Source organism: Dermacentor albipictus, chromosome 8, assembly GCF_038994185.2.
Source record: "Dermacentor albipictus isolate Rhodes 1998 colony chromosome 8, USDA_Dalb.pri_finalv2, whole genome shotgun sequence".
NCBI lineage: Eukaryota > Metazoa > Arthropoda > Arachnida > Ixodida > Ixodidae > Dermacentor > Dermacentor albipictus.
In genome coordinates, this window is record NC_091828.1 from 122,071,114 (window position 1) to 122,097,500 (window position 26,387).

General features: G+C 44.8%; 1 protein-coding gene across 3 annotated transcripts in view; it reads left to right on the forward strand.

Annotated features, from left to right (window-relative positions):
- The first annotated feature begins 871 nt into the window (after positions 1 to 871).
- LOC135913020 (nucleolin-like) overlaps positions 872 to 26,387 on the forward strand; it is a 217,256-nt gene continuing 191,740 nt past the window's right edge. Inside the window, exons 1-2 of one of the 3 annotated variants that reach the window (XM_070524384.1) lie at positions 872 to 927; positions 4,874 to 5,666. In XM_070524384.1, the coding sequence (XP_070380485.1) occupies positions 5,159 to 5,666 (508 nt within the window). In that variant the 5' untranslated portion in view covers positions 872 to 927; positions 4,874 to 5,158. Of the gene's footprint in view, positions 928 to 1,008; positions 1,049 to 2,749; positions 5,667 to 26,387 lie in introns of those variants that run through there. The other 2 variants (XM_070524385.1, XM_070524383.1) reach the window with 2 other exon arrangements.

The following is a 26,387-nucleotide window of genomic DNA, read 5'->3' on the forward strand; positions in this document are numbered from 1 at the left end:
AACCGCTGTGGGAACAAAATTCTTACGTGCCTTAGCGTGATCACTGCATTTGGCTCGTGTGGATTGTCTTCCAGAACACGTCTGTCGCCTGCGTTTTTCAATAATCGACCTGCAGCTTTTGTTATTCGCGAAAAACCCGCTCGTTCCATTGAAAACGCGCTAGCTTCGTGCCGGGGCCGCTTGGGGCGCTAGTTGGTACGTGTCCAGAAAAGCTGGATATGATTTTTGTGTTGGCTGGACGTTTTGGCAGCATTTGTGCTGTCACCTTCTGCTGTTGCGAACAGCTGTTGGGAACGAGCAACAGAGCTCAGGATAACACCGTTGTATCATGTTTTCACATGATAACACGTTTTCACGATAACATGTTTTCAATAGCATCGGTGCAAACTTAGGCTGTTGGGTCTGTGCGAACATTGTGATCCCGCATTAATTGCCGACATTGTAATACCGACATTGCAAATCGAAGTCAAGTGTCAGTTCCGGGGTTGTATTGTGTTGCGTAGTACTGAAAGCTTGCACGTGCAGTCGGTGTTGTACCTAACCTCATTTTCGCATTCTTTGTCTTTAAGCATACTTTGTGAAATCAGCTTTCGTGACGCTAATACATTATGTTGATGTAAGCATAAAACTCGGTAGCATACTTTTAGAGATGAAGAATTTGTTTTCAAAATAGGATTTTGGATCAAGTCAAGCTAAAGCTATATATATATATATATATATATATATATATATATATATATATATATATATATATATATATATATATATATGTATATATATACTGCAGAGTTTTTAAAACTGCACAGCTGGTTTAAGGCGCTTGGTAGAAACCTTCTAGTTTTGGCTTGATTCAATGGTAATTTTTATTGACTTATTTCAGGCCCCATTTCAAGACATAAACATCCTGCACAAAAGTTCAACAGCCACGTAAGAGTTGCTCTGTTGATCGTGCTTCGTTATTTGTTTAGCGATGAACCTAAAATGATGTAATTTAAGAGGAAATCCAGTCAGACTCAATCACAGGATTAAGCCACTCAGCTGCATAGAGGTGCTAATACAATTGACTTTGCATTTCTGAATTTCGCTGCTTAGGGATGTTCTATTGCACTATTGATGTGCATGCACCGTTATGTGGCACTTAATCTGTCTATTTGCGGTTTCCTTCTGTGCGTAGTTAATGCTGAAACAGCCTATATAACTCGTACGGCACTTTTTAGAGTAATAAGTAACTAACAACACGAACCTCGCAACATCGCTTGTAGTGGTTTCACCAACAAAAATTAGCAAAAAAAAATCCAGTCATAACAAGCTCGCGCAAAGTAAGAAGCTTATTATTGTGTGTTTTGTTGGGTTACTTGTTTAGCAATGAACTTAAAAGGATGCATTATAAGAGGAAACTCAGCCAGAATTAATTACAGGACCAAGACACCCAGGCATACATACAGGTACTTATATAGCTTGGCATTTCTGATCTCGTTGTCTCACTGAAATCACGTGAACGGTAAGACAGGCTGTCTGTTACGAACCTATTTCTACTTTAATCATAATACTGTGTTTGAATTGTTCTAGAATGCATTGGCGTAGCCCACCTCTTATGTAACACCTCGGATTGAAAGGGGTATATAATAATGTAAAGTAAAATAAAATAAAACGAGTTGACTACAATTCATCTACAGCAAGAATGTTCCGTGCTCCTGTCACGACAGTCATTAGCACAATACTTGGATAGTTTAGGAATGTTAACATTAAGTAGTAGACACCGTTATTTTAAGGCACAGAATAAAAGGGCATTCCGATTGCTTTTATTATGTTTACTTTCTCAGCATAAAACAATTTTTTGTCTTTGTACATCTGGTATATTTACATTACTAACCTTGATATTTTGCAACGAACCAGAAACAAAAGATGTTTTTTTTTCCTTCCGGTCGCCGCGTCTCCGCGTCTCCGCCCCCGCAGAATATTCCTCGTATTTGCGGCCAGTAATCTAAGTTTAGCTTTATCGACACCAAACGCACTGTCCTTTGGAGCGTATAACCAGCCACAGGTCATGCATAAGTTCATTGCAGCATCGGGTAGGTTACGCTGCTAAAGTTGCCGATTGTGGTGTATTTTCTTTCTTTTTTTTCTGCGAAGTATGCTTTAATAAAATCCTGCTCACATTATGTCAGCCATTATTTAGTTTCCGATTGTTTGTTTCATTTGTCCTAGTTGTATGCACTTCATTTTCATTACCGTAGTAGTGTGGTCAATCCCCCTCGTAAGCATAGGCCATATATGTTTTGTGACCACATTAACAACAACAAAGTGGCAGTGGTCCAGGCTTGACTTGGAGCCAGCATTTTCCGAGATGACTGATGCCACAAGTAAACAAACGAACGTTATACCAGAGAGTTAGCGAATAAATAGCGAATAAAACAGTGCCAGGTCGTCGCGTATTAAGTGAAATTGACTGTAACAATTAAGCGATCGAGTTGCATGAATTTCCCTGTCGCACTAATTTCAATCTCTGAAAGCTATGCCTTAGCAATAATAAACAAATAGTAGCTCAATGCTAAGTTCAATTCATCGCGGTGCTTTGACGCGCACCAAAATCTCAGCAGAAGGCTGTTTTTACGTTCTTCCCTCTCTGATGATCAGCAAAACTCTATCGTCTGCTCGGAGTTTGACCTTCCCAATCTGCACAAAACAATTTTACAAGGCCCCCATCGGATTCCTCGAGCAACGCAGACACATGAACTCTCACACATACTTGTATGAGACATTTTCTTGTCGTCTGGACTCACAAAAGCTTCAGTTGGAATTCAGATTATGTAAGAAGGAACAGAAGAAGTTGGGCAGACGGGCCGCTTCGCGTTCGTGAACGGAGCCATCTTGACGGCGCGATGTCGATGGGTCGCCGTCGGGTAGCGTGGAGAACGGATCGATTCACCGCGTTTTTGCGAAAAATTGTGGAGTTTAATTCGCGGCTACAAAATATCGCCGTTTCTGAAATTTCCGCGACTCACCTGGCAAAGCGAAATACCCGGCGACAAGTTTGGAAACTCGGTTTCGGAGTTTCCGTTCGTTTTTTAGCGCACCTGACATAATGCGCATCGGCTCCCCGTATATGCATACAAAAAAAGGTGCGGATGTTTTGGGCTTGACGTGATGCGGCGGAGGAGGGATCGGGAGAGACAGAGCGCTCGTGGTGCTCTAGACCGGGGTGCGTGCGTAGTGGCGCCGCATCGCATGGTAGTTTCTTTTCGTCGTGAATGATTTATTTTACGTACCAGCGGCTCTTCGGGGAGTGCGTTTGTGCCGCCGGACGATTTCGTTCTTGCCACCGTGTTCGCGTCGTCGTGCAAGCGCGCACGCTTTTTCGACTTTCGCCGTCTCGACGGAGCACCCGCAGTTTCGCCCCATCTCTCACGTCCAGCGACAGCGGCCTAATTGCGGCAACTCCGACGCTGGCTGCGGTGGTCGATCTTTGGCATCGCGCCTGATCCGCATCGTTTGAACTCAGGTGGGCGTCCGGAGCGGCGTCTGATTGCGCTGCTTGTCTTTAGGACCGTTCGCAATCGGACAGTGCATATAGTGTACAGGGAAACGAATGCGGTGATAGGCTACTAGAGACCTATGCGTTTGGGAGCGTACTCGCGAGGCATTCTTTCGTCACTGATCGCTTGCTCCATTACCTTTGAGGGTGTGTACATTCGGAGTGTTTATTTCAAAATACCTGCAGCCCACTGACAAGCAGAAGAGGTGCTCTCCTAGATAGTTTGCCTGTCTGTACGTTTGAGTTGAAATTGATGGGAAATTCGTGAACACGTATAGTGGCCGGACAGTTATAGGCAACGTAAAAGAAGAGAGTTGACCAGAGGCTACATTTGTAAGCCGTTTAGGATCAATCGTTCTGTCGCGTCGGCGCCGATACGTACAAGGAAAAACAGAATGAGAAAGGTACGTGGGCCCCGGGTATCGAGCTTCCGCTCGCCTTAATTGGGACACCGCGCTAGGAAATTGGAGGCGACGTTGCGTTTCATTATTAGCCTGCAAGGAGCAAAGAGCACGTGGGTGTGAGAGGTCGGGCCACGAAAGAAAGAACAAAGAAAGGGTGTGCTCTTCCCCTGAGGTGTCTGGCGGTTGATATACTTGCTGTCGTTTTCGCTTTCGTCTTCACCGTCGCTTTTTTCGTCGTCTGCTCCAAGTTGCCGTCTACGGCTAAGCAGCGCCACAAGAAGAAGACATACGAATCCTTAGTTTGTGGCTCGTGACAAACGCACTGCACTATTTAGTTCGCCAAAAGCGAAGAAAGTTTCGCTTTTTCTTGAGCTCGAGTCGGTGTGAGTGGATGAATTTATGCTGCTAGGTTGACTAGTTTTTTTTTTCGTCTTCACCTCTTGTGTTGACGTCTGTGACGAAAATAGATGTTGCCCGACAGTTTACAACTTCTAGCTAAACGTGTGGAGAGATAGGTACAGAAAAAAGGCGCCATTTCATTCTGCACAAGTCAGCGAGCGATAGCCAGTGTCGATACAGCTACCGAACGTCTTCGCTTTCGCTTTTGCATAAGCGTTGCCTTCGACAAAGCCACAAGATTCGACATTTCTTAGTGTCTAAAGTCTGACATAAAGAAGGAAAAATCTCCTCTCTTGTTCAAGTCAGTATTTACCAGGTGCTCCTAGCTGCACTACTGCTATATTGCATTTGTCGTTGTGTATTCAGGTATAACTTAGGCCATTGCCGCCGCCGCCAACAACGGACGTCATTAGTTGAGAAAACGTCTTCTCTTTAGCTCAAGTCGGCGTTCGAAAGGTGTTCAGCATCGGTAATTCTAACGTCTTCTTTTTCGGCACCGTCTGCACCTATTTGCCCCATCCACAACCGAAAGCAGAGGTCATCCGAGTTGAACAGCGCCGTCTGTTCCGAGATCTAAAACTTACGCCACGGCCGCCAACGACAGACGTCACTTAGCAGTTTGTAGTGCCTAGTGCCAACACCAGAAAGGAAGACGTCTTCTCTCCAGCTCAAGTCGGCGTTCGAAAGGTGTTTAGCACCCCTACTTCTGTCGTCTTCGTCGTCGTCTACTTCGGCGTCGTCTGCTCCGACTTCCGCCCATCACCGAAAGCAGACGTCACCCGATTCTGCCGGCGTCGTCTGTCGCCAAGGCGATTCCGAGATGTTACTCGCGCCGTCCGAGATTCACTACCTGCACGACGACTCGGCCGCTGGCGCCTGCGTCCTTCCTCCGGACGTAGTCGACGAGCTCGGCCAGCGACTCGAAGAGAACCGAGATCGCGTACCGCGGATACAGGTCGTCGAAAAGGACGGGTCCTGGTTCGCCCTGAACGACTCCTACCTCCGCGTGTATCGCGAGCTGGAGAAGCAGGGTCGCTGCCCGCGGATCAACGTCACCGTTGTGTCACTGAACAAGGTGCCGCAGGACTTGCAGAAGGGAATGACTGTGACGTCGTCGACTGCCACAGCCGTAGCCACAGCAACTTCGGCGGTCGTTGTCGGCGCCTCAGCGGAGCAGACTAGGTGCTGCGCCAATCAGGGACACCACCAGCAAACTGGCGCTGCAGTGAACGTTGAGGCGCCAACGACTGCGCCAGGAGCGACTTCGGGACCTCCAAAGGCCACGACAGCAACCGGTCGCCGACGTGCTGAAACACAAGGACCACGTGGTGAGTCACATTTTTTCCCTTTCTCTCTCTTTTATGAAGGTATATATTTTTTTATTCTACAGTCTAACGTGAATATAACGAACTCGGATAAAGTTAATTATTTGATATATAAAACCCGCGAAACTTACTGGCTTGCGACAATTTTCATGGAAAATAAACTCCTTTTTAACGAACTAGACATATGCTATATCGAACTCAAGGCGTCCACCACAAGTGCAATGTAGCCATAATGGCAAGTGGATTGGAGCAAGTCTACAAAATCTCTCGCACCGAAAACTCCATCCTTAGTGACACAGAAACGTTTCTAAGCCAAAAATTTGTGTATACTGCGCATAGTTTTGTACCCAATATATAAGATTTTGATTCTTCTTTACACCATTGGAAATAACAAATTCGTATACAACGAACGCATCACAAAAGTTCGTTTAGGTTCCTTATTTCAGGTGAGCTTGGGTATATCGAATTACTTGCTTTATCGAACAATTTTTTTTTGCGTATAAGCCTGTTCGTTATAGCTGGGTTCGACTATATGACAACCTCGCTCTGGCAGATTATGAAGAGTCTGGAACGTACGATCTCAAATAACGCCATGTATAGTTATGTGAAAGCTCGTGGACAAGACGTTAGATGATAAAAAGACGAGGAGCGTACCAAATCACAGTGTTCCTCCGCTGCTGCTTCATCTGGTGTTCACAGCAGAGGTCGACGGCATATAAATGTACGAAAAGCGATACCTGATAGTCGAAAAGAAATATTAGAATTGCATCATGATGATGCCCATTTGCACGAAAGTAAGGGAATAATATGCAACACTGTAACTGGTGAAACTTGATACCATTTTCTGCAGCGCAGTACAATGACTTGAGACTCACCATCGTACTTTGCACAATGATGCGTAGTTATCATGAAAGACTATATGTTTAGTGCATTACACTCATCAGTATAATGATTGTTCTGCGCCTTGGAGGTGGTGCGGTGGTTTCGGTTCGCGGTATGGAATGATTTTTAATCCATATAACAAGGGCTGAGAGCTCCATATAAGCTTAGTTTGCAGCGAAATTAGTGACTTGCGCTTAAAGTCAGGGTCATCGCAGTGCTCTTTCAACAGCACCCTGCTGAAGTTTCGAAGAGCAGCTACGAATACAGGAGAGTCAAAACGTGAAAGTAAAACAGGTTAAACTTTCATGTTCATCAGCATATCGTAAATGTTTTGCAAAGTGTTCATGGTGCAACTCGCGTTTACGAACACGAGCAGTAAACCTTACTTGATAATATAACAGTTAAAGAAAACAACAAGTAAGACTAGACATGGAACGACTTACAATTTCACGAAGCAAACATACGATATTGAGTAATGGTAATTTTACTAAGATGCAACTATGTTTTACTCCTGAAAGTACGGTGATTTAGACCTTTTTTATTACTGATGACACCGAGTTCCATGTTTTGATCAGTGTTTTAGCCGCACGGTGTTTTGTTAGAATCACCAAGAAGAATGCATAAAGGCAAAACAGTAAATCTTTATTGTGTTTGTGATTCGCTGTTATGAACGCTAAATGTTTATTGTTTTGTAAACATTAAAATGTAAAGTGATATGAACACTTTATGAACATGAACTGTAGCATGAACATGAAAGCTTTGCTCGTTTTACTGTCATGTTTTACCCACCCTGTCTTCGTAGTCATGCATGAAGAAAGTTTCAATGTGAACATCGATCAATCGTCCCGGATCAACATCTTCTCGTATCGTGCTCTTCTAGAGTAAACTAGCTGCAGAATTTGGCCCATCGATCAATCATGGCTGTCGCCTGTGTCATACTCTCTTTTCCGTCGCTTGGAAGACAATGAAGGGCGCAGTGCACAGTACTCTGGGTAGTTTCCGTATTACCTTCACTACTTCGTTCGATTAAACTGCGCCCAACGTTCAAGAATTCGCGTTTCCATGGCAGATGCTTACCAAAGCCAACACAAAGGAACTGACAATTGGCCAGAATGTGTCGTAAGACGTTGATGGAAATGAAACGACCTGCATTTGTGGTGATAGAATCCAGCACGCTCTTCTCGACCTAAGTAGGGAATATAATTTTAAATTGGAAAAGACAGTCCCAAAAACCAGTAAGTGGCGTGGCCTGGCGGTGAAGTGTTGCTGCTATCAGGTGAAGTGTATGAGATTAGTGTTCGCAAGTCGGCTTCTATTAAGTACAGCAAACCTATTGCTTAAACTTGCAGTTCGCATATTGTTTGGATTTCACGCTATATTCTATGCTTATTTCGGTGTCTTCGTGGTAATAAGTGGAGTGGCAGAGCGGGCAGAGCTGTTCGATGCATCGCAATGCACACGAGGGCGGTTGTACGCGCGCGAGCTTGCGATTTAGTACCCCGAGTTCTGTGGTCTCTGTGAGATACAAAAGAACATCGACGAATAGTGCCACGAATGGGTGTCAGCACTGAAATAATAGCACTACCGGCATGTCTTACCGCTTAGCTTGGCTTGGCTATTAAAAGAAGGCCTGGCGCTTGAACCCAGCAAGAGCATGTGCTTCGAGATCGGTTCTTGTTACTCGGGAGGGAGCCATCGCTGGGGCGTAGATTCGGACACGACGTATTACTGTAAAAAAACATTCCAACACTACGACCAACGGGAACCACAGGAACATCGGCTTGATAAACGAAATGTCACTTTTGCACAGCTAGAGCCACACTTGTCGTCTGCTTCCCACGAACGGCGGCGCTTAATCGTTATGGAGCTCAACTGTCACTGTTTCCAGTACGTTTTTTGAGCACGATTGCATCCTCAATGCCGATCGGAACATTCTGATAACAAATGTTTGGCGGCGTTTTGCGCGTTACCACTCCATGATTGCGCACTCAGACCAGTAAGCTTCCCGTTGCATTAAAGAAAAAAAAATGGGTGCCACAAGAACTGGTTGTCAGTCCCTTTAACACACAGACGTTTATCCCTGTTTTTCAACCTGCGAATGCTTATCATATTCCGGTTCCCATCCATAAACCAGTGGCGCTTAGTTAATTTTCATCGGGCCTTACATTTAGGAAAATATTCCGGAAATAAAAAGGCATAGTAACGCAAACGAGCCACAAACTCACCTGTATAAGGATTGCTACGCTTTCTTTTTTTCGTTTTTCTTTGTTTGGCACCTATTTATGTAAAAACTTGGGCTCTGAATCTTCAGTAGTAGGATTGAGGTTCTTTCGGTCTAGTAATTTCATTGGTCAAACGGACAAAAGAAACATTTTCTATTCTTCCCTTTCAAACGCACCCGCGAACGTAATTTATATGTAAAACTCTTGCAACACCTGTATCTCTATCATTTGAAAAAAAAAAACGCTGACTAAAGCGACTGTTTCGCTTACTACAAAGTTATATTTTAGTGGTTTTCAGTGCATTGTATGTTACTTTGAGGAGGCATGTAGAATTAACGGAGTTCCAAGGATAATTTTTGTGGGGCTGTGTACGATATGGTCCAAGGTAGCGCCCGAGAAGCGTGCTTCACCTCATGCAAGAAAGTTCCAGGAGAAGCGGGCTTTCAAGACTTATCGCAAACGCCCACCATCTGCGCCGCATGCGTTAAACAATTTATCCTTGTCAGCTACTGGCATACCCACTTTGAAAAAAGCTACACTTAGCCCTAAGTCAAACAAATAAGCTTAGATGAACGTCAGACGTTGTCTTCAGCAGCAGTGTAGCCATCCAAGTGCATTACAGCACGGCTTGCCAGGTGGCGCTATCAAGCACCGTCTTCTTCGCTGCATCGCAAAATGTTCAGAGCGAGTTTCAGATATCACTACAGCTGAAGCACCTCCCAATTTATCACTTATATCTCTACAACGTGTGCGCAGCAGACAAAGCCCACACTGTAACGTTACAATGTAGTTTACCTGTGAGGTAACGACATCGTAGTATCTGCTTAAACCTCCCGAGTGCTCGACGGAGTAGGTGGCTTTCGGTATAGACAGTGATTAATGGTTCCTCCAAATCTGATACGGTGAGCCTCTGCCGAAATCCGAAGCTGTTGTCGCGTTTGTTTGTTTGTTACTTGCTTTGTTCGTCGCTTTCTTTCTTTCTTTCTTTCTTTCTTTCTTTCTTTCTTTCTTTCTTTCTTTCTTTCTTTCTTTCTTTCTTTCTTTCTTTCTTTCTTTCTTTCTTTCTTTCTTTCTTTCTTTCTTTCTTTCTTTTTTCCCCGTCGTCTTCTTTTCGCGTTAAACCAAATGATGTTACTCATCTTTATGAAATAGAAAAACTTCTTGAAGAACCCACTGGTTTAGTAAACATGTAGCCTGGTTGAATTACATTGCTAGGCATATTACTGCAGTGCAAAACTGACTCTAATAAATAATATGACAGCAAATATCATAGTTACATATATATATATATATATATATATATATATATATATATATATATATATATATATATATATATATATACATATACATATATATAAAGTAAATTAAGGACAGGGAGGTTAACCATGTGGTACCAAAGTAAATACTATATTGAGTATTGCCACCTTTAGTGAAACGCAGCTATGTTTTAACTGTGGAAGTATGGCGATTTAGCCATTTTTCATCACTGGTGACACCGAGATCAGTTCCTTGGCCAGTGGTTTAATCGCACTGTGCTTTTTCCAAATTGCTAAGATAAATACACAAACACAAATAGGGCGCATCTTTCACGCGTATGCGCTTACAAAGGGTCACGTCGTTGAAATACACACAGATTCCAACCGACGCCGCGTTAAAAAATATACCAAAGGGTCAATATCGGCTAATAAAGTGCAGAAGATGCCGAGAATGTGTATGCGAGAGATCGAGTGTACGACATTAAAAAAACGAAACTGGTTAAACAATATCATAGGTGGGACACTGCTCCGCTCTCACAATGGGAATTGTGTCTTCTGTGTTGATAACCACTAAATGCTTAGAGCCTATACAAACAACGGTACGTTTGTAATAAAGGCATCTTCTCCTTGAGAGACGTCCGTTGTTTTTTACTGGGCACCTGTATATATCCCGGGGCACACTTTACCGGAGTGTTTCCCAACCGCACGGCCTTTTTTTTCATAAAACATATAGTCGACTTTTGTTGTTACGGCAGGTTGAAACAGTTAACGTGTACAAGGTTAGCTCGAAGAAAGGCGGGTAGCCTTCGAAGACAAAGCGAATCGCAGTGGCATGTAACCACCCGCGCCGGTTTTGCTTTGTATCTTCCGACCATTCAAGCCGGCGCTTAGAACAACGTGTTATTGATTTTTCAGCTCTTGATCGAAGCTGTTGAAACCTCGCTCCGCTAAAGAAAGCGGTGCTTCGGTGCGCATGCGTCGTCGATGCTTAGTGTTTACGTTAGAGCTCAAGATTAATGTCCTGTCCTCAATGCTGCGACATCAGGTTCCAGTGGAGAACAGCCCGTGTCTCCTTACAAAGTCTTGGAAGAACAGCGTGCGTGTGCGTGGCACACAAGTGTTTGTTGGGGTTTGGGTTGGTGGGGGAGGTGGGGAGAGAGGTGAAGTGGAGACGAGCATCCCACAAAGGGAGACGCCCGTATTTTCTTAAGGTGGGGTGCTTTGTTTCCGAAACCCCTTGCGTAAAATAGCGTCTTTGCCAGTTTACGCACTAAAAAAAGAAAACTTGCAGCGTTGTCGAAGCTGAGGCTCACTTCAGCCTATGAAGCGAGTTAGGGTACCGCAGGAAGCGCCTTCTCCTCTGCGACGTGCATACGACGCATGCGCCGCGAGTGCGTCGTCGATCGTCTGCTCTGTATAGAGCAGTGAGCAGACGACGCCGCAAAAACAAACGCGGCTGGCGTGACCTGTCAAAAGTGTTTTTTGATGGACGTCTGCTACGGGAACGACGAAAAAAATGCGCGATGTTGAAGCTGTCAAAATAAGGTACTCTACCTTTTTCTTCGCACTATTGAACGTCTTCAGATATGCCGATGCACTGTGTTTCTCCGCGACTGTTTGCTTTTTGTGCAAGCACTCTCGCATTCGGAACTTGAACGACGTGAATGAGAGAAACACTGGCTGTGAAAGTGCTTTATGACCAACCGGCACAGGTGCACACCGTTTTCGTCTGTTGTCCATAACGGCGAGCAGGTAGATGATCGATGTATCGTCTGCTGCAGGGAAAAGTGGCCAGGCGACTGTTTGTTATGTTGTGGGAATGCGCTGACGAGCTTTTTTGGCATGCGTACACGTTGAACATTGAGAAACACCAAGTGTTAATCACAAAACATCGCCAGCACCAATACGATAGGCCTTATTATTGAATAATGCCGTAGCGTACGCAAAACCCATTAATAGCTATAGACAAGCTTCATGTTTTCTAACCTGACAGGCAGAGCAAAGAGGCAAGAAGAGCAGACGGCGACGTTTCCCTTCTGTACTTCCCTTTTCGCCACATCTATCTATCTATCTATCTATCTATCTATCTATCTATCTATCTATCTATCTATCTATCTATCTATCTATCTATCTATCTATCTATCTATCTATCTATCTATCTATCTATCTATCTATCTATCTATCTATCTATCTATCTATCTATCTATCTATCTATCTATCTATCTATCTATCTATCTATCTATCTATCTATCTATCTATCTATCTATCTATCTATCTATCTATCTATCTATCTATCTATCTATCTATCTATCTATCTATCTATCTATCTATCTATCTATCTATCTATCTATCTATCTATCTATCTATCTATCTATCTATCTATCTATCTATCTATCTATCTATCTATCTATCTATCTATCTATCTATCTATCTATCTATCTATCTATCTATCTATCTATCTATCTATCTATCTATCTATCTATCTATCTATCTATCTATCTATCTATCTATCTATCTATCTATCTATCTATCTATCTAATGCTGCCACAGCTTCTTGATTTTTGTGGGGTAGATGTGGTTCTACGACAACCTGACTTACTTCTGACGTCTGTCTGTCTGTCTGTCTGTCTGTCTGTCTGTCTGTCTGTCTGTCTGTCTGTCTGTCTGTCTGTCTGTCTGTCTGTCTGTCTGTCTGTCTGTCTGTCTGTCTGTCTGTCTGTCTGTCTATCTATCTATCTATCTATCTATCTATCTATCTATCTATCTATCTATCTATCTATCTATCTATCTATCTATCTATCTATCTATCTATCTATCTATCTATCTATCTATCTATCTATCTATCTATCTATCTATCTATCTATCTATCTATCTATCTATCTATCTATCTATCTATCTATCTATCTATCTATCTATCTATCTATCTATCTAAAGAAAACTGAGTCGCATCTCATAATTTTTCCTGCTCATAAAGTTGCGGCCGGTAGAGTTTGTCCGCTTTCTTTCTTTACCGCGCCAAATGCGACGCCACCACACTCCGCAGCTTGTTATTAAACTACGCGCCGGCTCGTTCTTTTCACCGCAGCGGGCGTGTCACTGCGCAAGGTCGCCTTAACAGCCCTGCGCCGCTTCGACCGGGCTCTTGTGTCGAAACGTGAGGGCGCCCGTTCTTTGTGAGGCTACGTATCTGAGGTCTTGGAACACTGAATGCGCGCGCAGCACGCCGGAGCTTTTGTCTTTGCGGCGAGCTGATTAAAGAACGCCGCTCCTTGAATGCACGCAGTTTTCGGTGGCCCCGCTTACAACGCCGTAAAAAGAGCCCCCCCCCCCCCCCCCACTCCCTTACCGCCATTAATAACAGCCTGCGTACGACAATGCGAGGCGAGCATGAAGCAACGTGTTGTTGCTGCTGATCCGTGAACCATTTACAAGGAGTTGAGGCTCTTGCGTGGACCGCAACCGCTTATTACCTTCGGGCTGCTGTTTCTTACGCTCCCTCTGGCTGTTTGTGTGTAGGGCGTCGTTGAAAAAAAAATTAGAAGTGTCGCTTGGAGACGGGCTGCTGCTACGTGTGGTCAACATCCAGCGGTGGTTAGAGAGAGAGAGAGAGAGAGAGAGAGGAACGAGAGAGGAGGAAACTCCTCAGAGTGATTGCGCAGATCCAGAGACAGTGTCTTTCTTTATTCTTTCAGTTCTCGTTTTAGAAGCGCCTGCAAGAAACTTGAGTTCTGTAACGAGTAACGGAGAACAGTAACAAATAAAAAGAAAACTACTCTTGCCATCACGCCGTTTCTGAACGACATGCACCGGCAGATTACGCTATGTAACAACATGCGGCGCGATGGGAGTCTGTTCAGCGCTGTGCAATTGCATACAACGCAATACGCTCAAAGCTGTGCAAAAAAAAAGAAAGAAAAAAAGAAAAAGGAAAGGGACGACACTCGTCAATGGGATTCACGCTTCGAGGCGTTAAAGTGGGGGGAGGAAGTGCCCTGCTTGTTATGCTCTTTCGCTACCCCTCTACCACGCCCTCTGAAGGCGCGAAATGAGAGTGCGGCGCACCCCTAACGCCCCCGAACACAACGACGCGAAATCTCCGCCCGCAACAGCAAATGTCCAGGACACAGCTCTGAAGTGCACGGTCCAACTTCGGAGTCGCTGAAATACATGTCTGACTATTTTGTTTCTTAATTTTGTTGATGAGCTATGTCTTATGGTGATGATGTGCAGAAGCGGTGGTTCTTCACTTGTCTGTTTTATCTTCATTTGTCAACCTCGCTGATAGTGGCTTCGCCAACGGAAAGAAGTAAAAAAACAACAACAACAAAGAAATATCCAGTCATCAGAGGCTGGAGCAAAGTAAGACGTTCTCCATGCCAACTTGAGAATATAGAGCGCAAAATATTCGGGCTCCAACTTCGATGTGACCATTTGCCGGCTGTTAAACCGGCATTAATAGCCCTTTATTTTTTCGTGAGGCTTGCCCTGCGGCTTAGCTGTGTACATAAACAAAAGCGTGGAGGAGGTTATTATTACTTGATCTCATGGAGTCTCTCCGTTGTGGAGTCTCTCTCTTATTAGAATCTCTGTGTTTATACCAAAGGATTGGGTTCGAAAAGCATCGTTTCAACACGGCCGGGGAAGTCACGTCTCAGGACAGCTAATAAAAGTGCAATTCTGAAAAGTTTTCCTCGCGACGAGACTTAATCAATATATCGACGTGCCTGTCTTGTGTCATCGTGATTTAATTTCCGCGTCTCTCCCGAACGCGTCGTTGCACGCGGTAGTCGTTAAGTTCGCATCAAACTCCTGTGCGCAACATCTTGCGAAGTCAGTTAAGCGTGATAAGAATGCACTGTAATGCTTTGTTTTCCTTTTTTGTGTGACGCTTCAAATTTCTAATGCGTGTTGGAAGTGTGTATGATACCGTGTGCGATAGCTGAGCTTATATCGACCACGAGAAACGTTTGCTAAGTAAGCTCAATTTTAAAAGAAACAGAAAACGCCCCCCCCCCCGCCTCTCAGAAAAGAAGAAAAGGTATAGACTTAGACCCCGTTAGCATGCCGTAGTAGCTTACTCTGCAAAGCAGCCAACCATACGACAAAGTTGGCATGAGTATCACGACGACGATGATTGAAGACTACATTTCGTTGAGTGTCACTGAAAACAGGGAGGCACTGTTTTTGGGAGAGGAACTCTGAGAAGCAGAGATGTTGGGAAGAGTAGATAAACACGAAAAAACGCTGTGAAGTAAATTAACCACCGAAGTCCATGCTGACTCGAATTTGTTTGTATGCAACAATTAAGACTACGTTAAATACACTGGGGCGTTGAAAATTTTGCAAATGGTATTCTTTGTTTCTCGAATATATTTGTACTTAGTCTTGCCTTCCAGTCTGTCTTGCCTGCCCACGAGAACAACTTCAAGGAGATCAGTGCAGTCTGAAGAGGAGATACGATTCCTCGGCTTATCTTTGTGATCACTACAGTACATGTTTTCCCCATGCCTTGCACATGTGTACAGTTTATCGAAATTCACCACTGAATGTTCTTTTTTGCTGTTACGTTTGTTCCCGCTCGTGCGGTATATATTTATCGATGGGTGCGAAAGTAAAATCTATAGCTGAAAGCGAAGCGCTGTGTCTGTGCATCTATTTCTTCCTACGTACTCGCACAGTCGCGCTTATACACTCTACCATGGATCAGTGTACTCCGACGTGATGTTGAACTCGGCTCCCTCGAACACCACTGCTTCGCGCGTTAAAATAAAAATAAATAAAACAAGAAAACTCTCGTCCGCTGACGTGAATTTTAACGCTAATGGGAACCCCAATGTTAGCGCTGGAGAGGGAGGCTCTAAAGGTCATCCGAGCTCGTTATTCATAAAACAACGCTCCACTGCACAAACTCTTAATGAAAGGTGACCCACGCTTGTCTTGCCGCGACGAACAAGCATCGCGCGCAATTAAGATCAGCGTCTCTTGCATGCACGAGGGCTCAGTGTCGAGTTTTTTCTTCTTTCTTTTCTCTAAACTCTTGAGCCGTTCACTCGACTCTCTGCGCGGACATCGTGAGGCCGGATTACTCACGGAAGCTGGCCTTCAGACAGGGCCTCCTTCCTAGCACGGCGCTCGATGAAGGAGGAAGGACGAAGTAGAAGAAGGACCATTAATTCAAGCAGATTTGTTGAAGACGTTCATGAAGACGATGAATCTGATGAAGAATCCTTAATTTCAGCTGTCTGTTTATTTGTGTGTATGGACACTCCAGGCGCATTTTTGCCGTCGCCGTCGCCGTGATGTTCTGCATAAAGTCCAAGGGCGATAACAACGTCGTCGTGCGCCGCATGCTGTATCGCGGCTCAATCTGGCGTGTGAGAGGGAGGAAGGCGGAGAGCTAACGCGCCGTCTCTTGTGGCGCGAAAGACCAAGGGGGTATGGGAGGGAAAAGGGAAAGGAGGGAGGGAGGGAGGGTGGCATTGTGCTCCCGCAGCAACTGCATATTTCGCGACTGGGCGCAAGGGGAACTGACGATAGCGGATCAATCTCACGCACGACACGGAGGAAAGTGGGGAGGCAGCGCGGGAGGGAGGCAAGGCCGGCTTTTACTTCACCAGCGACTGCGTACTTTACGTGGAGCCGCGCGATCGCACGCGCCGCATCTTGAAAGGGATCTGCAGACGGCTCATAGCTTTGTGCGTGCTGTTTTCTCGCCGCTGTTTGCGTTGAAACGATAGACAGCACGAAGGTGACTTTCGCTCGCCGCTGCTGCCGCGATTGCTCACGCCAGCGTCTTGACAGCGAGCGTCTGCGATCATCGAGTGTGATGTGTTCCTGCTTTCCTGTGTGCGCTGACACCAGGCATGAATTCAGGTAGCAAGCGAACGTTTCCAAGTTTACATAGCCGATGAAGCTACTGTCCTTACTTCGTATAACTCTCTGCTAATTTTCTAACGCAATCGATGCTCCGCCTTTCGTGGGAAACTGGGATTTTTGTTTACAAGGGAGTCAGTTCTTTTGTTGCTGAAATTTTGGTTAAGGAGGGTTGTCGCAAGGCATCTGTAGCAAACAGTAAACAAAAAGAAAGATGACATAAGTGCGTGCATCTTGCAGCAATGAGTTAGTAGATTTGTTGTCTGTTATGCAAACGGGAGTAGTCTTCAGTCCTCGAGGAATCCATAGAGGCAAGACGAAGAGGGAATACCGAAGAAAGAAGAAAAAGAAGAGGAACAATGAAACGCAGCAAGGAAGGAAGGAATGAATACTGAGAGAAATAAATGAATGAAAGGAACATTCAAGGAAGGAAGACGGGAAGAAAAAGAGGAACTAATTAAAGAAGAAAAAAGTCTGAGACACGTATCGAAGAATGACGAGAAAAGAAGGAAATAGAGAAAAATGTATGAAGGAACGAATGGAGATTGAACGAAAGGAATGAAAGAAAGATGAAAGGAAGTAAGAAAGGAAGATTGGAAGAAAAGGAGGAATGAAGGAAAATAAAAATAAATGAAAAACGCAAGGAAAAAAGTGAGAACTGAAGTAAGGAAAGGAGCGCTAAAAATGAGGCTGCAAAGGAAATAAGAAAAAGATTACACGAAGAGAACATAGTACCGGAGGAACAGACTGGAAACATTACTAATGAAAGAGAAAAAAGAGATACAGATAATCCATGATTATCTCGATATTTGCTTTACTAAATGTTTTACTACCATGACGTTTATAGCAATTACAATTACCATTAACATACTTTTATCATTGCTTTGCTAAATGTTATATCGAGATAATAGATGAGATAAATAAATGAAGAAATTGGGAAAGTAACTCACTATCTCAACCAAATAATAGAAAAAGTACCCAGAGAGACGTCAGCGTGCCAAACGACAAAAGAGAAAATTCGAAGCATTGCAGGCGGCCAACACGATGAACCAGAAAATTAAGACAAGAAAAGAAAGACAAAGTAGAAAATAAATATTTGGATCGGTGAAGGGTGAAAGAAATCCAAATAATGAAGCGGAAATAAAACAATACGAAAAAATGTAAAAAAAGAACGACAAAAAGATGGCATATAAATGAAGGGAAGACCCAACACCACTACACCAGCGAAATAATAACTAAACCTCGATAAATTAGCGTACTACACGGGAGCAGTGCCGGTTAGGAAGACTATCTCCGGACAAAAATGCCAATATGCTTTCGTTTCGAAGGTAAACCCTCCCCTACTTTCACCGTGTATGCTGTCGAGTAAGGATGGCTCTGCCTCAGCAAACATTAGTATACGGTGGTGCACACTTTACAAGATCCAGCTCGAGGAAACTACTTTAGGGGGGGGAGGCGGCAACGTAAAGGAAGAAGAAGCAGCTGTAAGGAAGAAGAAAGGCACTAGACAGTTCCATTGTCATCGCGTGTCTTGGAGCCAGAAGTAGGTCGGCACGCTATTAAGCGCCGTCGCCATCGCGTGCTGCTGCTGCTGCTGTATTTCTGTCTATGGCTCGACGACTCCAATAAACGTCGTCACGTTTAGTAAGACTGGCTCTGCCTCAGCAAAAGCTAGTATGTGGTGGTGCACGCTTTACAAGGGCAGCTCGAGGAAACTTCTCGGACAGTGTTTGCAGCAGCCAGAAGTGAGGGCTATTTATGGTTATTGCTTTGAAGGACTGAGAACACACACGCCGAGACAAATGGACACACACACACACACACACACACACACACACACACACACACACACACACACACACACACACACACACGCACACACACACACACGCACACACACACACACACACGCACGCACACACACAAACACACACACACACACGGTCAAACACATTCACAGACACATGCACTAACACATACACGCACGCGCACGCACACAGACATTTACGCAGAAGCGCGCTTCCACGCACACATACGTAGACATAGGTACACAGCGGAAAGTATAAAAAATGGTGGTCGGGCTCTTTTACTTCGTGTGCCGCCTTACGGTGCCTAATTCAATTTAATTTCGCGCTGAACCGACCTCTTCTTTCTCCACGAGGTCAATTAAGTCTGATGTTCCCTCATTAGCATACGTGGGCGTGAAACCATCTCGCGATAGCGAGAGTTTCAGCCGTACTTCAGCACAGCGGCGGCGAGGTGCCGTGTTCTTGTGGAACCCCCGGCCTTTGGTCGGTTTTATGACTTTTTGCAAGTCCTGCGTTAATTTTCCTGCTCTTTATCTGCTCTAGCACTTGAGTGCGAATGTAAATATATGGTCGCGAGTGAAACTTTTCTTGGTATTTTGCGTAGAAACCATTTTATTCGAAATATATGTAAAAATCCTATGGCGTGGTCGTTCTGAGAACTTTTCGACGCTGAACCGTGGTTATTTCCTTTATATATTTTTATGATAGCCACTGAGAATCGTCTCTGGTATAATTAGCCGCTCAAGTGAGTGCATTAAACGAGAAACCTACCGGGATCAGAGTACATTCTTTAAAGGTCAAAATGTTTTTTTTTTTTTCAAAATACTTTTAACATCTGCGCAACTTCACCGCCGTACTTGCTCGTGCTTCAGCAAACAATTTTACTTGGTTGGTTTAGCTGTTATTTTTTCTATTTTTTTCCCTTTTAAAGCTCAGTTACCTTTGGATTCCGAACCCAACATATATCCCAACAAGGATACTAGAGGCAGTACGTGAAATTCAGAACATAAGCCCCAAGCCATATTTATCTCTTTCTCTCTTACACGTGTCTTCCCGTCGAACAATTTCCGCGAAGGGCATGTTACAACTAAGAAACTACTTCTGGCGTTTTCGCAGCGGTTCGAGGAATAAAACAAAAAAACTTTAGGAATGTGTAGACCAAGGGTGCACAGACAAACGAATCGGTCGTATGAACTGACTTCATTCGAAGCAATCACGTTGAATTTTAGGCCTTAAATTTGGTTTGTGCTGTCAGTGACTTGTTTGCGCCGTGATTGGCCTTTTGTCCCCGCTGTCTCGCAAGTTGCACTCACTTGTGCAGCGATACAGAGTCGTAGAAGTATGTTTCGACACTAGGCTGTCACTCAAGTTCTGTACCGGCTACAGTCTACGTTGACATTTCCGATATTCGCTCTCTCAGGGACATATAACACTGAATACGAAACAGCTACTGTCTTCATTCAGTAACGAGCACGGACACGCGAAAGTACATGACCTTACACTACGTCTATTTTTTAACGTGCTGTGGGCTGTCAGAGCATCGCACTAGTACGTCGTCTGCTCATCAGGCAGACGATATTCTCATGCTTGTGTGCACATCACGACAGGTGGTATATCCATGTTTGTTTGCTCATCAAAGCAGACGGCTGTGTAACGTTTCTTTGCATCAGAACATTGTCACTCATTCTCAAGCATATGAACAGACGATGTCCCCATTATTGTCTGCTCAACAGAGCAGACGACACTGTGACATGCCGTTGCAGGTGAATGTCATCTGTTTATTCTCAAGTGCAGTGCGAAACAGCAGATCACGCCAAGCACGTTTTCCTGAATAACCACATTAGTGTGATCGTACTTTGATTTTATAGTTTTCGCTTCTTCTAACTTTCGTGTTCGTCAAATAATTTCGTTCCATTTACGATGTGTACAATAATGTGTTAGCATTAGAAGTGTCAAGGTCGAAAAAGGTATATATATATGTAGCAACTGACGGTGGTCTGCTCCAGTGAGCTACTGAACCACACTTTGCGATGTGGTGAACGAGGTTTAAATCATGGATCCGGGACCTCAAAGTGGTGCGACGTAATGCTACCGCATTTCTCTCGCATGTAACGCTAAATCGACACTAAAATTTTTTTTTTTGAAAAGAAGCAATTCGTTGAGCACGTAAGTCTTAAAAGCCCATAGCTACACGACCATGGGCTGACTATAGTCGTCCTCGCTTAACTTCCGCTACTGTCGGGCCAGCTTCATACTTCACAGAATCCATTGCGGCCGAAACTCGCGGCGGCTAATGCAAAGTGCCGTCACAATACTCCCTCGCCTGGTTTCAGCCATCTTCCGCCTAAAAAAAAGAACCTGCGGCACGTGTAGCAGTACATTAGCGCGCACTAACGCTTCAAAGGCCCGCTCGCTTGCATCGCAATAGCGGTATGTACCGTAGCACGCTTGCACGGCGGCATGGATGATGGGCCGCGCTATAACCGCGTTATCAAGTTGTGCCTCGTCCAAGCCTCGTGCGCGTGGCCAGCCGCTCGCCCTAATTACGGCGGCGTCCGCAAGGTCCTTTATCACCGTCTCGGCGCATGCTGACGTGCGCGGAAACACGCTCCTTTGCCAGGCCATTGTCGCTCGCAGAATTGCACCGCCGTGAATCTGGCCGAGCGGCATCCTTGTACAAGTTTTAGGGCCCTCGCCACCACATTTGCTCCCATCGGCAACCCCTTTCCTCGTCTAAAGCTTTTTTGTTGTTTTAGCCGCTAACAGCCGCTTTAGGGAGAAAGTTACGCTTTGCTTGAAACATGTACATGGCATTTTTTTAAACGTTCTAGTGCAATTAGAGTTTCTTTTTAAACTTCACCTAGTTGGTGGTCTGTCCGTCCGTCCGTCCGTCCGTCTGTCTGTCTGTCTGTCTGTCTGTCTGTCTGTCTGTCTGTCTGTCTGTCTGTCTGTCTGTCTGTCTGTCTGTCTGTCTGTCTGTCTGTCTGTCTGTCTGTCTGTCTGTCCGTCCGTCCGTCCGTCCGTCCGTCCGTCCGTCCGTCTGTCTGTCTGTCTGTCTGTCTGTCTGTCTGTCTGTCTGTCTGTCTGTCTGTCTGTCTGTCCGTCCGTCCGTCCGTCCGTCCGTCCGTCCGTCTGTCTGTCTGTCTGTCTGTCTGTCTGTCTGTCTGTCTGTCTGTCTGTCTGTCTGTCTGTCTGTCCGTCCGTCCGTCCGTCCGTCCGTCTGTCTGTCTGTCTGTCTGTCTGTCTGTCTGTCTGTCTGTCTGTCTGTCTGTCTGTCTGTCTGTCTGTCTGTCTGTCTGTCTGTCTGTCTGTATGTCTGTCGCCTCTTTGATGACAACTTTGGTATCTGGGTATGTGCCACGTGGTACATGCCACTCTTCAATGCAGGAATGGTTACAAGATTACAAGAAGGATTGCACATTGGGCGTTGTATGCAGGCAGGACCCCATAACTCTTGCAGAAGTTGTAAAAGAGGTCCCTAGACTATGTGCTTTCGCATAAACGTAATGAGCGAATGAATGCACACACACAAAAAAACTGTTTTTACGAGAATATAAATCGATGGCGTCTGTATTCATTGACAAACACAATATTTTAAAAAGTTTCCAGCGTTAGTTGCAATCGAAACCACGTCATATATATTCGGGCAATATTGTCTTCATATACATTCAATGACGTGCCACACGCGGACTTCGTGGCGGCCACACTAGATGGCGAAGCTTGTCCAAGGAAAGCGAGAAAGAGGAGCCCCATTGCAATGTACGCCTCATACGAGGTCGATCCAGATAGGTCACGAAGCTTCGGACGGAAAGCGGTTCAGAACAAATTGTCACCGGCATCATTTGGGTAGTTACGGGAGCAGTGATTGATGCGCCACAATGTCAGGAGGGAACAAACACGGGGAAAGAAGTGTTTTTTGAATAAAACGGGACAATTTGATTCATTGAACGAAAATAAAATTTCTAATCAACTTTATATACGGGTGGCGAGGAAATAAAATACAACTCTATTTTACTTTGTCGTTATCAATACATACCCTTTTCTCAGCGCCTAATATAAGAGGGGGCGGGGCATTGACGTATTTATCACTAGCAATGCAATGCAGCACTTCAAGTGTGCAGAAAGGTGCGCTCGTAAAGTTCACCTGTTCCAATACGACCTCCGCATACAATCTGTTGCTCTGCTTGTCGACGTTTTTCTGAATTTGGTAGTGCGGATGGTTTCATTGTTCCTTGACCTTTCCTGTCAACAATAGCGCGTTACAACCGCCAGATAATTGTTTACCTTAGCTGTTTTCGTGTGGTTGCGCTGGCTGAGGGGCTTGGCGTCTGACAATGGGACCAGTGCTCTACACCCAAAGCTTTCGTTGGCCTCCAGAAAAAGTATGCTCTGTGCCGGGATGCGATCTCGACACCCTTAGGGCTGACCGTCTGCTGGATAGCTTTCGGCGCTGAAAGCTCGGAACGCCCATCAAACTGAATGGCGGGGCATTTGAATATAGATTTTGAATTTTTCTGGTAGTGCAAATAGCACAAGGACATAAAAGAAGAACAGATACACACGTAGCTCCTGTGTGTGTGTGTTCTTCTTTTACGTCTTTGTGCTACTTGCTCTAAAAGAAAGAAAAACTGCGAAATGTTACACCAACAAGCTCAAATATCTACATTGAATATACAGCTCTAATGGTAGCCACCAAAACAAATTTCGCGTCTTTGAGAACAGAAAGACGTCACTTCTGTTTTTACCGGCTATGGCGTCACATTATTATTTTTTCTTCCGTCTGAAGTGTTCTCGTCACACACATGGCGCTAAGTCCCATGAACCGCCGACGAACCGCCATGTTTTGAACGTATGTGGTTGTATATGGAAGCTTCGTTGCCTGATATATTTACCTTGCCTCACACATGATGCGTTTCGGCGATGGCAATACGGAGTATCACTATATTGCTTCAATGCTAATCGCATTAACGCCGACAGTCATCCTGAAATGGTTTCTACCGAAATTTTTCTGAACAGCGCAACATAGGACGAGGACGGAAGAAAAGAATGCACGCAGTGTTGTCTTTTTCTTTGTAGCCCTGAAAAGTACATGCGTGTAACAATAAGATGTAATAACTTCAACATATCCCAGATTTTTGAAGAAACTCTACCAATTATCGTGTTCCCGTGTCTCTTGTGTGCGTTTAACCAGTGATGTGTTCTTTACCAGAGATGAACGTCATTTGTGCTTCTACACGAACACTCGAATTTTGTGAACTGCTCGGAAACATTTGTTTCTGTTGCGTGTATGGGAACTACTAGAACTGTTTAGTTTTTTTTCCTGCATTCTTCGTTTGAAACTTTTCCGAGCACATCTATCATTTAAGAGAAGTGGAGTTATCGGCGCCATCCAAAAGGCACATCCCTTAGAATATAGTTATTATATATATTATAAAAGAAACACGACAAAACGACTGGTTCAGAATATATAGCACGGCTAACTCTGGCATTGACAGATTACGATAACTGTCACATCTGGACAGCTGCGCGCGCTTGCGTCGCGGGCGACCTTTGCACTCCGTCATTTATCAAAGTGACGTTTCAATTCCTTAATTGTGTCTCGATCCTGTCTCGGAATTTCGTGCACACCCTGACACCGAGTGCGTACCCTCAACACACACCTCGCGTATTCTGTTGGATGTATTTCCAACGTGGGTGAAGTCCGCCTGTGATGCTATAAATGAGTGCGTTCACCGCGACAGTCGGATGGAACCCCCTGACTTCCAGCACGGAAAGCTCAGTGCTCAAGCCGTTAGGCCGCGATCACACCCGTGCATCTCTGGAGTCAAAGTCGCTGTTGGAAACTGTCTGGTGAGTGCGTCACGTGCACGGGTCACGTGCCACTTGATCGCATTCTTGCCTCGTGACAGCTAGCGCTTTAAAACGCTGTGCGTTGAACTGCACCGTGTCCGGGATTGAGCCATATCTTTTGTCGGACGGATACCCAGAAAGTTCGTAAGGTCCACCTGTAATGCTATCGCATTAAAGAACAAGAGAAAACAACGCACACAAAAACACGAGAGAGAGAGAGAGAGAGGGAGGGAGGGAGAGAGGGAGATAGATAGATAGATAGATAGATAGATAGATAGATAGATAGATAGATAGATAGATAGATAGATAGATAGATAGATAGATAGATAGATAGATAGATAGATAGATAGATAGATAGATAGATAGATAGCAAGGAGGGGGAAAGCTATAGAGGTGAGTTAGACGAACATCCGGTTTGCTACCCTGCACCGGAGGTAATGGAAAAGGAAATGCAGCATGGTCACTCTCTCCTTCTCTCAATGAACACGCTATAGTACAGAACTTCGTCACAAATTTTCCGAAGCTACGGTGGTTTTGTAGTCGTTCCTCGAGACTTCACATCACAGGTAGGTGCTAGTTCCGGGGCTGGACGACATTGGAAACAGAGATGCATTCATCTTTTCTGAAATCCATATTCTTCTGATTCCTTCATTTGTTTGATTCATATCCGAAGTTTACGTTGAGCTTTTGCTGCTGTACTTGTTTCATATGTGGCCCGCTCGCAAAAAAGCAATCTTCTTTCCTGCCGCAGCCATGGAGGTCCACGCATTTTCCACATGGAAGCGCTGCGGCGTAACTTCTATAGCTTTGCCGCAAGAAGCTTCGATTACGTTTTGTCCCAGCGCAAGCTTCAAGAAGCGAACAACTCTCACTCTCTTTCTTCCGGCAAATTTCTTACGAACAGAACCGAACAACAAATTCAACACGTTCAATGAGTGTCGGGCCGCCCCAATTCGCATCCGTTTAATAACGCGGCAGCGAGTAGTCCCGGCCTCGTGTGGAAGCGTATCCGATTCCCGTGCATCTAGTCAGGCCTCCATTTGCAGAAAATTCCCACTCTTACAGAGCCTAGTTCGTATTCCGGACTCTCCGAACAAATCCGAGACAGCGCCGAGAATGTAAATGCAGGCCAGCTGTAGGCGCGTGCGTTCTCGTTTCGATACTGGCAGCGCCTTCATTATACGTTAGCATACAACAACGTGAGCCAAAGCCGCTCTAACAACGTTGGGAGTTGGACTAACTCGCCTAAACCAGTGTTGGGTTTATCCGAATGAATAAAACACGATAGGGGATGGTGACTACGTTAGTCCCCTCGTTTTTTTTTTCTGCGTTGCCTGTGTAAGCTTTTCGTTCTAGATTACTTGCAGCGTCGTCAACTTTCCTAGCTTCAGACTTGCGTGGCGGGTCTGCTGCGGAAGCTGCCGGTGGCTTTTAAATGAATACTGACATGACATTTTCGAATTTTCATTTTTTGTCTTTTCGCTAACCTCAAATGTCCAACGTATAATACCTGCTACCTTGTTTTGATGCCTCAATATTATGATTTAGTTGTAGGAGACCTAGCTTATAGCATATCGTAACATTTCTGATGCGCTGAAGATAGGTTTCCGTTGGGGGTTTAGTAATGGAAGCCAATTACTACTGAATTACTGTACTAGTTAGGTTGTAACTCAAGTTACATTTCACTGTTAGTTTTTGTACAAACTTGCTCTCCATGGCCGGAAATGGAGCTGAACAAGCTGTTCTAGTTCTTCTTGATGTGAAACTGTGTTCGGGCATTATGGGATTACCCGTGGGTCCAAATCCTCTAACTCACAGAAAATATACCGG